Source organism: Alternaria metachromatica (assembly GCF_023757995.1).
Source record: "Alternaria metachromatica strain BMP 0045 chromosome Unknown scaffold_40, whole genome shotgun sequence".
Lineage (NCBI taxonomy): Eukaryota > Fungi > Ascomycota > Dothideomycetes > Pleosporales > Pleosporaceae > Alternaria > Alternaria metachromatica.
In genome coordinates this window covers 221399-234979 of record NW_026055531.1, presented here as the reverse complement: position 1 = coordinate 234979, position 13581 = coordinate 221399, and the positions used below count along the sequence as shown (strand labels likewise).

General features: G+C 53.4%; 2 protein-coding genes across 2 annotated transcripts; one reads left to right on the top strand and one right to left on the bottom strand.

Annotated features, from left to right (window-relative positions):
- Positions 1 to 100: 100 nt before the first annotated feature.
- Positions 101 to 8415, bottom strand: J4E83_010097 (uncharacterized protein; the record flags this gene model as incomplete). The annotated part of the gene is made up of 6 exons (XM_049336980.1): positions 101 to 879; positions 930 to 5102; positions 5151 to 5345; positions 5398 to 6076; positions 6133 to 8222; positions 8286 to 8415. The coding sequence occupies 6 exons, from the start codon at positions 8413 to 8415 to the stop codon at positions 101 to 103; spliced, it is 8046 nt and encodes a 2681-aa protein (XP_049183959.1).
- A 360-nt stretch (positions 8416 to 8775) lies between these two features.
- J4E83_010096 (uncharacterized protein) lies at positions 8776 to 13242 on the top strand (the record flags this gene model as incomplete). The annotated part of the gene is made up of 2 exons (XM_049336979.1): positions 8776 to 10214; positions 10260 to 13242. 2 exons carry the CDS (start codon positions 8776 to 8778, stop codon positions 13240 to 13242), a joined length of 4422 nt encoding a protein of 1473 aa, XP_049183958.1.
- Between the last annotated feature and the right edge of the window lie 339 nt (positions 13243 to 13581).

Sequence of the window (13581 nt, the reverse complement as noted above, 5' to 3'; positions counted from 1 at the left end):
ACTTATATACTAACATGATTCGTTTTCACATACGCTCCCGTCCCAATGCTAGTGCAGTCGCTTTTATGCCCTGTATACCGTCCCCCATTGTACGGTATCGCTAGTTTTCACCAAATACATCTCCAAGCTCTACTTTCCCTACACTCCAAATCTCTCGCTCATCTTCCATCTCGTCACTCGACAAACCAAGACCGCCTGCTCCACCTTCGGCCTCTTTCCTTTCTCTGGCTTGCCCAGCTAGCCTCATGGCAACCCTCTTGAAGTAGTCGCCCATGCTGCGCTGTTGGCCAGCAGACAGGCTCTTGCCGGGTCCAGCCATGTACTTGTCGAACACGGCCGTCTCTTCGTCCACCACCGAGAAGATGGCAAGGAACGCCGCTTCAGCCGACAGCTTGACTGGGATTACTGGATCGCGCACCGATGCGAAGACCACCGGTATGAGGAGCGGGATATGGGGACGGATCAATTCGTTGTGCTCTCGAGCAACTGTCCGAAGCACCACAAGCGCCAATCGCCTTGTGTCGACGGGATGGCCGGGCTCGACTACGGGCGCAAGAGCCTCGAATATTGGCTTGGTGTGGTCGAAGTTCTTGCTGCTCTTCTCCGATAGAAGGTATTTGCCAGCGGCGAGGATCGAGTTATCCGAGATGAACGGTTGTGAATGACCAATACCCTGGCATATAACATTTACTGTCTCGTCTGCAAAAGATTCTGTCAGAGCCTCGGGAGCATCTAGCAGAATGGCATTCAGCGCCAGTACGGAAGACTTGTTGAAGTGAGTCGTGAGCACGCGAGCCTTGAGAAGACTGGACGCGACATCCTCGGGAAGGCAGCTAATGAGGGCACCCAGAAGTCGAGCATTTGTAATCGCCATTGCATCTACCCCATGTTAGTCACACTGGGCAGGATCAGAATCAGTCTAAACTTACCATTAGAATCATCGCTCTCGTTGTCGATGAGACCAAGGATGGCGTTTCTGCTTGCTTCGCTCATGTTCTTGCCTGCCTTGCTTACGACCTCAAACAGGGCCTTCAGCATAGCCGTCTTGACATTTTCGTCGCTTGTCTTGGATCCGGTCACCAACTCAGCGATTAGTGGATCCACCCTTGGTGTAAGCTTGATCAATGTACCAAGAGCCTTGGCTGCTCGCGCTCGCAGAACATCGGAGGATGTATCGGCAAGCGACTTAGCGAAAGTGCGCTGGAGTTGGGGCAAGAAGGGCTTGAGGAAGGTTGGAATCTTCTCTAGCAGATTGTTGAGTGTGAGCAGAATAGCTGCCTTCACCTCGACAGAACGCTCTGTGACCACGCGAATGAGGGGTCCTGTAATCTGAGTAACAAACGGCTGGAGTGACTTCGCGCTGGTGCGGTCGATGACGTCGGAGATGGCCAGAGCAGCTTGAGTTCGCTGGTCTACCGAACCGTTCATGAGACCCTGCAGGAAGATAGGCAAAATGGCGTTGATACCCTTGGGTAGTGAGAATCCAGGGAGGTCTGCACCAGCAACACCAACTTGGTTGAGTGTCTGGCGAGTAGAGATGACAAGTGATTCCATCTCTTCCTTGCGCAGACGTTTGCTTGTAAGGGTGCTGAGCGCAGTCCATGCAGCCTTGACAACTTCTGTATCGCTGTCGCCAAAGGAGATGAGAAGTGCCCGGATGAGGTCAGGGTAGTATCTCGAGAAATCAACGTCTGCCTCTGCAAAGAATTTGGCCAGATGCATGTCGGCACGTGCACGTCTCCGCTCATCGTCATGTTTCGACAAGGCAAGCATGACGCTCATGGCCGTATTAAGACCATCGAATTCATCCACAGATAAGAGGACCTTGTCGAACGACGTCTCGAGTTCTGATCGGAGCTCTTCGTCCTTGGAAGTGATGACATTGTCCATGATGGTGTTGAGGATGTTGGGCAGTCGTCGGGTCATAGCGGAGCTTGCCACCTCAGCCAACGATGCAATAGCGCGGGCATTGAAGGCAGTCATAGGCGAAGTGAGAAGTGTTGGTAGGAGATTTGGTAGAATGATGTTTGATCGTTGTTGATCTGTGAGGAGGGTGAGAAGCGCTGATAGGGCGTTTTGCGCATCGTCGTCCGAACGCAGAAGGTTGAGCAGGTAAGGTAGAACCTGGTCGACAGCCCTCTTGCCAAAGATTTGTTGTAGAGCGTCGAAGGCTTCCGCCGCTGCTTCTCGCACATCCGCGTTGGGATCCACCAGAGCAGTCCGTACAACTTGGATAAGAGTCTTCTCGTAGTCCTCGAGTTGCTCTGGCGAAGCAGCTGCGATAATTTCGCGAAGGGCGATGCAGATACCCTGCTTGGCGTCTGTATCGGTGGTATGTAGACCTTCCTCGAGGGTAGGCAACAAGGTAGCAAGTACACCGTCTCCAGCTTTGCGAATGAGCTCTCCCAGCGCGTTTCCGGCGATGACCTTCTGCTCCATGTTTGAGCTTGCCAGACGGCGGATGAGAAGTTGAGTAAGCGTAGGAATAAGCTCGCGCAGAGTACGAGGACTGGCCACCAATGCCTTCCATACGTTGATGGAGGCTGTTCGTACAAGGCCAGACGTGTCGAATCTGCAAATGTATAGAGCAGACAGGACCTTGTTGCGCTTCTCTTCTCCGAGGACTTCGAGTAGTGATTGACCAGCCTCTTTCGCGCCCTCTTCCACCTCTTCCTCTTCCACCTTGCCGCTGATACCTGTGAGGTTGAACAGGAGATCTCCGACAAGCTCCACGGAACTGAGACGAATCCTGTAGCTGTCGTCTGCGAGACCCCTCTCAAGCTCTGGTAGTAGCAGGTCGATTGCCTTGGTGGCAAAGTTCTTGACCAAGAGACGACCAGCTCGCAGGGCAGTTTCGCGGATCGATTCCACTTCGTCCGCAAGACCGCCGAGAATAGGAGGAATGATCTTGCTGAGGTAGTTGGCGAAACTGTTTCCGAAGCAAACTGGCAAGAAGATGAACAGAGACATGAAACCTTCGCGCACAGAAGCTCTGCTGCTGGCCACATTCTGCAGGATGCTTGGCAGTGTCTCTTCCAAACGTCCTGTTCCAAGACCTGCAAGAACCTCTGACAGAGCTTGGGCAGAACCAAGTCGATCTCCTGCACCCGTGTCGGACTTGAGCGTAGACATGAGACTTGGAATAAGATCTGGCAGAGCATCCTCTCCAAGCTTTTCGACGAGCGAACCGAGCGCTTTTGAGGCGGTAGCACGTGTAGCCGGTACAGGGTCCACGATCGCAACCCGTAGTCCAGCGACCAAGATTGGCAGATGGGAGGTGAGGTCCTTCCTTTCCGAGAGGTATGCCAAACTGCCGATAATCTGTGACGACTTCCGCTTGGTTCCAGAGCGATCGCCCAAACCACGCTCCAGAATTCGCACCACGAGAGCGAGAGAAGGCGCATCGAGGAAATGGGCGAACTGGATCTTGATCAGAGCATCGAGGGCATCGTCTGTGTACTTTGTCGGGTCGCTGAGAGCCTTCAAGATAATGTTGACGACGCTCTTGATCTCAGGATTGCTGATGACTTCACCGAAGCGCTGCAAACTTCGGTTTGCGGAAGACCGGACTTCTTTGTGGCTGTCTGTCAACACAACGGTGAGGGGTGGAATGATATCGGGCAAGCTAAGAGCCAGCTGGTTGGGATCGAGATATGCCATGGCTCCCAAAGAGTCACAAGCACCCTTCTTACTACGCCACTGATCCTCATCAAGACCTTCCAAGAGGATTGGTAGAACCTGTTTGACACCAAAGGAGCTGAGCGTGGAGAAGCAAGTCTTGGCAGCATCGAGACAGGCTTCTCGGACGTCTGCGCTGGTATCGCCGAATCCAGCAAGTAATTGAGGCACTAGCTGGATGACGTATGGTTCGAACAAGCGACCAAGGATCAGCGAGAAGAGCTCATATGCCAGGTATACTCCCTGCCTTTGGTTTATGTCTTTCTTGTTCTCGCTAGCTCCTTTGAGGGTGGACATGATCCGATGTTCTTTGAGCAGACCCAGACCCTTACCGCGTACGACACCCGCCAGACCATAGGCAGCACCGCGACGCGAGGCATACTTCTTTGAAGTGAGTAGTTGATCCATCATCTGATTGATGTAATTCGACACCTCTTGTTCGGAAGTACGGACTAGCGGTGGCAGACATTGGGCAACGGCGTATTGCACTGTCTCGGAAGGCGTACTGAGAGTTGCCAACAGTCTCTGTACGACCTTTGGAACGCGCTCATCGCCAGCCGCAAGATGACGACCCAATGCACCATAAAGGATGATGACTGCTTCGTTGACTTGATCGTACATCTCCGACTTCCGGTCAGGGGCTTCAAGGGCGTTCTCGAATAGTTCCATGAGAGGCTCGACCTTGGTTTGCGCTTTGACGGTGATGACAGAGGTTGCAGCTTCGATCAATTCATCTCTAACCGCGGGACTTCGGTCTCCCAGGGGGCCCTCGTAGATCAGGAAGTTCAAGAAGTCTACAAGGTCATCGGGCTTAAAACCTGGTGTCATTTCCTTGAAGGCAAGCGCGATACCGTCTCTGCTCTCCCAGGGATCGCGAAGATCGACCTTTCGCGGCATGCCGTACTCATCACGCTCTGGGACGCGGGGCTTGGCCTTTTCGGCGTAGGTCTCGCGCAATCTCCGAAGAATGTCGTCAAACGTGTCAGGGAACTTAGTAATAATCTCGCCAATAGATCGTGCGGTTGCCCTTCTAAGTGGTTTGTCGAGAGAGTCCAGGTAAGGCAGCATCTGGACGCCAGCATCTGCTTTGAGTTCCAGGTCGTTTTCGTCCCAAATTGTTCGGGCCAGCTCAGCGTTCTCAGACTCATCGTCGTGACAAGCGATGAAGATCTCTTCACTGAAGGTCAGGTCGTTCATGTCGAGTTCAGCGTCAATGGCTTGCAAAACCGCGGTTCGGACGCCAGTCTCCGGCACGATGGTACCACGCAGCAAGGCGCCTAGCTCATCGTTGGTAATGTTCGGGGCCAGCCCGCTAGCGAGATTGGTTATGCAATCCTTGATTATCTTGTAATGCTGCTGGTATTTCTGCATGGACCATACCAGAATCTTCAGCAAGGCCTTGCGGGGGAGACGAGGGTCGGTGCCTTCAGAGGTGTTAGCAAAGTATCAGTATTCGTGCTTGAAGAACTTACAGGAGTTGGTGTGGAAAGTCAACACTTCGATAGCCAAAATCAGCTGCTCGTCGGCTTCTTCGGGCGCAGGCTTGCCAATGCCACCCTTTTCTAGTACGAGGAAAAGCAAAGGGAAGCAGTACGCCAAAGATACTGCATCGAGCGGCCTCTGCTCGCTCAAGAACCGAAGACGGTACAGGACGCGCGTTACCAGATCTAATGTTATTAGTAAGGTCCAAATCTGAACAATCAGTCGAAATGCACTTACCACCAAGATCCTCGTCTTCATACTCGCTAGCAAGCTGGATAGAACCAATTGTTCGCAATACTGCTACACCAATAAATGGTCGCATCATGCCTAGACGGTTGGATACACGTTCGGAGCATGAGATCAAAGCAGTCGCTGGAACGTCTCCCAGCAGAAGACCAGCACCAGCACGAATGGCTTGGATCAAGAGATCTACGGCAGGTCCCATCCATTGCTCCGCCTCTGTCGGAGGTCCAGTAGCGAGACTCCGGATGATGCCCACACCCCGCCTCATCCTGTGCTCTGTGCCAGTTACTTCTTTCCTGATAGCGGACTCTTTAGCCAACTGGGCGTTGACCTTGGCCTGGTCGTCTGCGCTCAGCTTCTTGGCTTGGCCCTTCTTTTGTGCAAGCTGTGCTCGTAGCTCTTCTTCCCACTTCAGGGTATCGTAGTCTTTCGTGTTCTTGTCGATTACCACAGGTGCTTTCTTCGAAAGGACGTCGATATACGCTGTGCCTTCTGGTGTACGGAAGATGGCTGCTTCGGTCGGTCCTACAGATTCCATCTGCTTTGGGTCGAGGTCTTCACTGAACTGCTTGACCACTGCCGGCAGAGCTGCCTCTGGCGCCACGAAGGCCATGTCGGTATAAGCGCTGTAGGCTGCTGCGTCAATGGCGGGTAGTTTCTCATTGTCTTTGTTCTGTGTCGGACGTTAGCAATAGTTTCTCGAAAAGATTGATGGTTGGGCAATAATACCTCCGTTGCTTCGTTGATAGTGCTCACAAAGTCTTGTAAGTTATCCCGGACGACCTGGCCGGGATCTACACCCATACGAAGGCATAGATCGATCCAAGACACTCTTGGCATGATCTCCTTTCTTGCTAATACAACGAGACGCATGGCCTGTTTTTGTAGAGCCTCAGTATCGACACTTGCGTTCTCTTTCTTCACTGTCTCTGCAGGCAGACATATGCAGCTCAATACAGCGCCAAGCTCAGCTGAACCTGCCTTGGATGCGAACGCAGCGCTCTCCTTATCTTCTTGTTCACTTGACCTGTACCATGACCACAATCCTTCTGTTATGATGTTGCTAATCTGCTCGGGCGAGGTTTGAAGATATGCTTGTGTCAGAGCCTGCTTAGCGGCCGCCTTCGCCTTCGCGGAGACGCTGGGGGCGACGATGAGGAAGATGAACGCTTGTGCCCATGCATCTGCGACTTCTTTGGAAGCCTGTGTGACGTTTGGCGCAATGGCCTTCAAGGCGCGTAGTGCAATGGAAACGTCCTCTTCTGAAGACAATTTCGAATACACTTTGGGGTTGAGAAGGATGGAAGGCTTTGGTTGGGTGGCGAGCGATTGCGAGATGACATCAGATTTCTTATAGATGGATCCCAACTTCTCGTCCTTCACGTTCTGTACTCTATCGATGAGGAGCGCGACAGTATAGTGTCCTACCGTGACCAAACCACTCTGAGTCGCAGGCAGCGGGTTTGCATTGACCTCCTGCCAGATCTCAATGAGCTTCGGCAAGATTGTTTGGCAGAATGCAAGTACGTCGGGTTGAGCTTGCTGTTCATCGGAGAGATTCCACCAAAGGTCTGCTGCGCGGATTGCCCAAAGCTTCTTGACGGGTACGCGTTTATCGGCCATACCCTTGATGAAGGCATCTGAGACGGCCTTGTCAAGAGCAACTCCGTTCGCTAGGCCGAAGTTTAGGTGTGTTGTTATTGCGGACACTTCAGCTACGACAGCCGGCTCACTCGGCTCTTTCAAGGCTACTGGAGCGATACCTGCTGGGATTTTCTTTGCCAGGGCTATCGACTCTGGCAGCGCCGAGAGCATCTGAGCATGAAGGACCTTCTGGTCAGCACCGGAAACTTTGCCTTGCTTTAAAGGAGTAAGCACTTCGTCTGCGACCTTGTCAATCTTGCCATCATCTTTTGATCGCGAAGCCAATGCTTTGAAGGTTCGCAAAGCGCCTGCGCGGATGGCTGCGTTGCTTGATTTGACGTTGGAAAGCAGCGGCTTCAGCATGTTTCCTAGCAGAATATCGGAGAGATCCATAGACTCGGGGAGGGCCAAGAACATGGGTGAGACGATGTCGTTGAGTACTACTTCGGGTGCTCTCAGTAAGGCCTTTTCAATGGGTGGTATGACATCCTTTCGCAGCTCCTCCAGAGTAGGGAAGCTGTCGAAGAAATCGTGCAACGCATTGGAGATGTGGTCCGGCAGCTGGCTCCTTGATCCGACAATCTCTCGTGTGTAGTAGGTGTAGTAGTCTTGTTTGCGGCCTTCGAGCAGCGGCTTGACGGTCGGTAGACGGGATGAGACGCCAGCGATGACGCCGAGGAAGACAGCATTTCCAGCTGTGGGCGCGCTGCCCTTTGCGGTGAGGTTCGTGACGAGTTTGTCGAGGGCGTCGTTGCCAATTGCCTCGGAGCGGAAGATGGCGCGCAGGGCCCGGCGCGTCGAAACGAGGGCCGCTATGGAGAGGCGGCCAGCTCGCCGGTCGCCCCCAGCGCTCACGCACGTCTCGAGTACGCGCGCATTTGCCAGCGCCACATCCAGGCCGAGCTTGGCCCACCGCTCAGGCGACTTTGCAAACTGCAGCAGCAGCACGGAACACCAGTCGTTGAGCACAAAGGCATTGGCGTGCGCGATGGCCTTCTTGGAGCATTCCTGCGTCAAGAATTTGACAACCGGCGGCAGCACCTTGTCGCCATGGGGTCCGTTTACCAGCGACTTGAGGACGCCCTCGACCGCGCGGCGTGATTCGCGGTCGTCATAAAGCGGATATGTTTCGAAGAGGAGTTCGAGGAGCGCTTGCAGGTCGGCAGTGACGAGGGCTATAGCAAGATTGTTGAGTCAGCCAGCGTTCGCTTCCACGTGCAGTCCCCAGAGACACTCACAGTCGTCTGCGACCTTTGTCTGCAGCCCCGAGAGCTCGTTGACTCGGCGCTTGGTGGAGCTCGTTATGAGCTTCGGCCGCAGCTCGTCGCGGTGGATTGCCCGCGACTCAGCGTCCCCATTCACAGCCATGTCGTCCAGTCCACATGTGAAGGCGGGTGCGGGGTGTTGGCGGGGTTGCGTGTCGGCGTCGATATCGCGAAATGATGCGCCAAGAGTTCTCGTTTATTTGCTAGGGCAATGACATCGCCTCGCTCCTGCCTCCACAAGGTGTGGAGCGCCCTTCCACCACCAAACCCACTGGCCTGCGCCCTTGACCACCACCGACCGCCCCTCTTGGAACCGTTGCGCCCTATGCGTCCAATAACCTACGACAACTCGCCCAACCTTGATCTCGCCCGGGATCAAGCCCCGATATACTCTATACGGAAGCCCGCCTGAGACCCCTGCACCTCACATTACCACCTCTCAACCAAACTAAGAGTTTTTGCCATGGCGAAGAAAAAGAAGCCCGCCGGCAACCCCGCCCGTGGATTTGCAACAACGTCCGTCGCGAGTAAGCCAAAGCCTGAGAGAATTTCCCCAGACGTCCCAGCCAAGGTAGTTGCCCCGGTTCCGTCAAAGGAAGTCGCGGCTGCACCAGAGCCCACGGAGGTGCTCCAGACGCCCCAGCAGACCGCAGCGGCCAAGCCAGAAGTCGCGCCCACTCCAGAGGAATTGGAAGCCCAACTAGAGCGTGATGAACTCCAGCTGCTTGTTGAGAAGCATGCGCCCAAGGTCCGCCGCGAATCAGGTCGACATGTCTCGAAATTCCAGACAGACCGTAGGCTCCTCCGTGGCCAGTCGCACGCCATGACTGTGCACGACTGGCTTCCCAGCGAAATCTTGGATAGCATTATTCTCCTAGCCCAGGCCGAGTCGAATGACTCAAACAGGAGACAAGGGCAACAGTCCCTTCTTAAAACCCTCACTGAAGAGGATGCCATGTCTAAGCTTTGGACCCTTGATCTTACCCTACGTGAGCTAGGTTTCTCGCAAGACCAAATCCAGCCCGTTCTGAGATGGCTATGTGCCAACGCCGCCGGTGTCGATGCATCCTCTGGTGTATGGGGGCTTCAAGAAGCGCTGGGATGGCTTGCTTTGGACCAATGCGAGGATCACTCCTTTTCGTACGAAGAATCGCAGCCTAAGCGTTCGACACTTGAAGATGTTGACACTTCTCGGCCTACCACACCGCCGCCCCAGCCATCAGCGAACGGAGCAACCGCAACTGGACCCTCACCTTCCGCAGCAGCTCTCAATGCCTCGGTACCGGCGGATTCTGATGACTCTAACATTGACGTCAGTGACCTTGATAGCGACCTCGAACTCGATGAGCTCATTCCAGCGTATCTGAATATCAAGGGCAAACTATTCGAGATTGATCCTCAACTGGTCGATGCCCCTGCACGGAAGTCGCAAAAAGGTGGAAAGTCTAAGAAGTCGGCGCCTACGCCACCTCAGACTCCGGCTGTTCGGAAGTTGCTTTCTCAGTTACAACAACTAACCTCCGACGCCCTCTTTGACGAAGACCAAGCTGAAGCACAGTGGCCCGCGAAGCGTAACCAGATTGCACAAAGTCAAGCCGAAAAGAGGCAACGTCGGGACGCACAGCCCAGTGATTCGCCCGTGCAGACCAAAGACACCTCTGTCGACATTCCCGTGTCGGCCAAGGCTGAAGCTACTGTCGTATCGTCAAAACCTCCAAGCGAGCACGAACGCGAAGACGATGCTGATCTGCTCGGAGGCATGTTTTCCGCAGTGCCTGATGCAACGCCTGTCCCAGAGAGTACATCCAATGGCTCAAGTGCTGACAATATAACCTTGCGCGACTTTGGCAAGATGAGCGGAATGTCCCCCCGCAAAGTGCTCGAAGAGGCAGTCCGATCGAGGTAGGTCATTCGACTGCTTCTTCCGACAATCACTAACAGGTTCAGGGATACTGGTGCACGCTTGACTTATAAAATGATCTCGCCTACTACGTATACTTGCCGGCACTCGCTGACAATCTTCTGGTCTAAGGAACACGACTTCGAGTACGACACAGAAATTTCTGGTGTGGTTTGTACTCCGTACAGGAAGCAGGTCACGCTGGCAGCGAACGAAATTGCTGCTGTATCCGTTGAACAGAGTGAAAGTTTCATCTCGGTCGCTGCCCTTTTCTCAATATCTGCTTCTCTGATGAAAGAGGAAAAGGTATATCTGCGCCTTCCGTCCAACTGGAGAGAGGTCTACAGGGAGTTCTTGGAGCGTCGGAAAACACGCCTAGATGCGGCAGATCGTGACGCTATTAAGCACTATCGCTCAATCATTGAAGATCAGATCGAGAACGAAGAGTCGGATGGTGTCGTGCTTACGAATCGCTTCAAGGCGCGCAATCAGGCCGCGACAAGCTCTAGCACATCTAACTCTGGCTATAGCACACCGGTACGGCACTACGACGGTCTAAGAGAGCAATGGTTTGCCAAAGCATCAACCCCATCATACCAGCGCATGCTCGTTGGTCGAATGAACCTCCCAGTCTTCAACTTCAGAGATGAGATCTTGTCCACTGTGGACAAGAACCAGGTCACTATAATCTGCGGTGAGACTGGCTGCGGAAAGAGTACGCAAATTCCCGCCTTCGTCCTCGAGCACGAGCTATCGCAAGGCAAGGCATGCAAAGTCTACTGCACCGAGCCCCGACGTATCTCGGCGATTTCGCTTGCCCAACGTGTAAGCGAAGAACTAGGCGAAGGGCCCAAAGATCTAGGATCCATACGTTCACTTGTCGGATACGCAATTCGGCTCGAGTCAAAGACTTCCTCCCAGACTCGCTTGGTGTACGCGACGGTTGGTGTGGTATTACGAATGCTAGAGTCATCTGGAGGCTTACAAGAGGTCACACATCTGGTCATTGACGAGGTTCATGAAAGATCCATCGACACGGATTTCCTTCTGGTCATACTTCGGTCACTCATGGAACGCCGACCTGAACTTAAGGTCATACTAATGAGTGCCACGGTAGATGCCGCACGCTTCTCAAGGTACCTGAACGACGCACCGATCCTGACAGTACCAGGTCGCACCTTCCCGGTTCAGACTCGATACCTGGAGGATGCGGTCGAGTTGACGCATTACGCTGGAGCATCCGACGCTACCAAAGCTGCTGCCACGAGCGACAACGATGAGGATGACGGAATTACGAGCGATAAATCCGGTATTCCCAACAAGCTTCCAGGTTACAGTCAATTGACACGCGATGTGCTCTCTAACTACGACGAGTATGCTATTGACTACGACCTGATCACACGATTGATCGAGACGGTCGCGTTTGATCCGCAGCTGAGTCGCTTCAGCAGCGCTATCTTGGTCTTCCTCCCGGGACTTGCTGAGATTCGTCAGCTCAACGACATACTGGCTAGTCATCCTTCTTTCAAAGCTGACTGGTATGTGTACCCGCTACACTCTACCATCTCGAGTGAGGATCAACAAGCTGCGTTCCTTGTTCCACCCCCTGGCGTACGCAAGATCGTGCTCGCTACCAACATTGCCGAAACCGGAGTCACGATCCCGGATATCACCTGTGTTGTCGACACTGGTAAACATAAGGAGATGAGATTTGACGAGCGCAGACAGCTATCACGTCTGACTCAGTCCTTCATCTCGAGAGCGAACGCAAAGCAACGCCGTGGTCGTGCCGGCCGTGTACAGGAGGGCCTGTGCTTCCACCTCTTCACAAAATACCGTCACGACAGCCTTATGGCAGAGCAGCAAACCCCAGAGATGCTCAGACTTTCGCTCCAAGATTTGGTCATGCGCGTAAAGATTTGCAAGCTTGGTGATATCGAAGCCACCCTTGCTCAGGCACTCGACCCACCCTCCTCCAGGAACATCCGTCGCGCTATCGATGCACTTGTAGAGGTCGACGCGTTAACGCCGAGCGAAGAATTGACACCTCTTGGTCGCCAGATTGCGAAACTTCCGTTGGATGCGCACCTGGGCAAGCTTGTACTGCTTGCAAGTACTTTTGCATGTGTTGATGTTGCTATTACCATTGCTGCCATCGTCTCTTCGAAGTCTCCGTTCTTGACACCATTTCAACAAAAGCAACGAGCTGACATCGCTCGCCTTGCGTTCAAGAAAGGCGACTCTGACCTCCTCACAACTTACAACGCCTACAGGGCTTGGAAAGCAGTATGCACTACCCCCGGACGGTCTGAGATGCAGTTCTGCCACAAGAACTTTCTCAGTCCACAGAACTTGGGCAACATCGAGGACCTCAAAGCACAGCTCTTCTCCTCGTTGGTTGAGGCCGGGTTCATACAACTTACGCCCGACGAGCGTCGCGCGATAGGCCGCTACCGGAATACGACACGCCACCGTGTCTTCGTTGAGGTACCAGCACAATACGACATCCACACGGACAACGATGTTCTCGTCAACTCAGTCATCGCCACAGCATTCTACCCCAAGATCCTGACCCGCGAAGGCAAGGGCTGGCGAAACATCTCAAATAACCAAACCGTCAGCCTCGGACCAACCTCCGTCAACAAAGGCTCGCGAACAGCCGACTTCCTATCCTACTACAACATCATGCAATCCAGCAACAAGTTCTACAACGCGCACTCGACCTCAATCGCCTACCCACTTCCCATGGTACTCATGGTCGCTGCCGATATGGACTTCAAGCTCCATGCAGGCGTGATCAGTCTACCCGGCAATGTTATCCGCTTCGTAGTTCGTGAATGGCGGGCTGCTGTCGCGCTGAAGGTGTTGAGACGCCGTATCAAGGAGATTCTGGCGAATAGCTGGAAGAACCCTGCGCGTCAGCTGAGCGATCGCGAGAAGGAGTGGCTTGGCTTGTTTTATAGGATGTTTGAGGAGAGGTTTGAGAAGGACGAGAGGATTAGGGAGAGGGCTGGTGGGAAGGCGAAGTGAGGATTGGGTTTTGTTGGAATATGTTAGATGGATCACTTGTAGATATGGATTACGTTGGTGTTGTATGTGTTGGTGCTAAGCTATTGCTTGCATCACTATGACATATAGTTACAATGAATACAAGATCTATAAATACCACTAGCAATATGCGTCGCGCATTGCACGAAGTTGTTACAAGGGGAGAGCGCGGCCACCACGGTTGATGTTGAGATGTACGAGAAGACAAGGCACATAAATCAAGCTACAGTAATAGAGACGGGACCATACAAGAGGTCTATTTAAAGAGACCAAGGTTTGACAAGACGACTATTACAAAAGACGTTACCTGCCATTCTATAC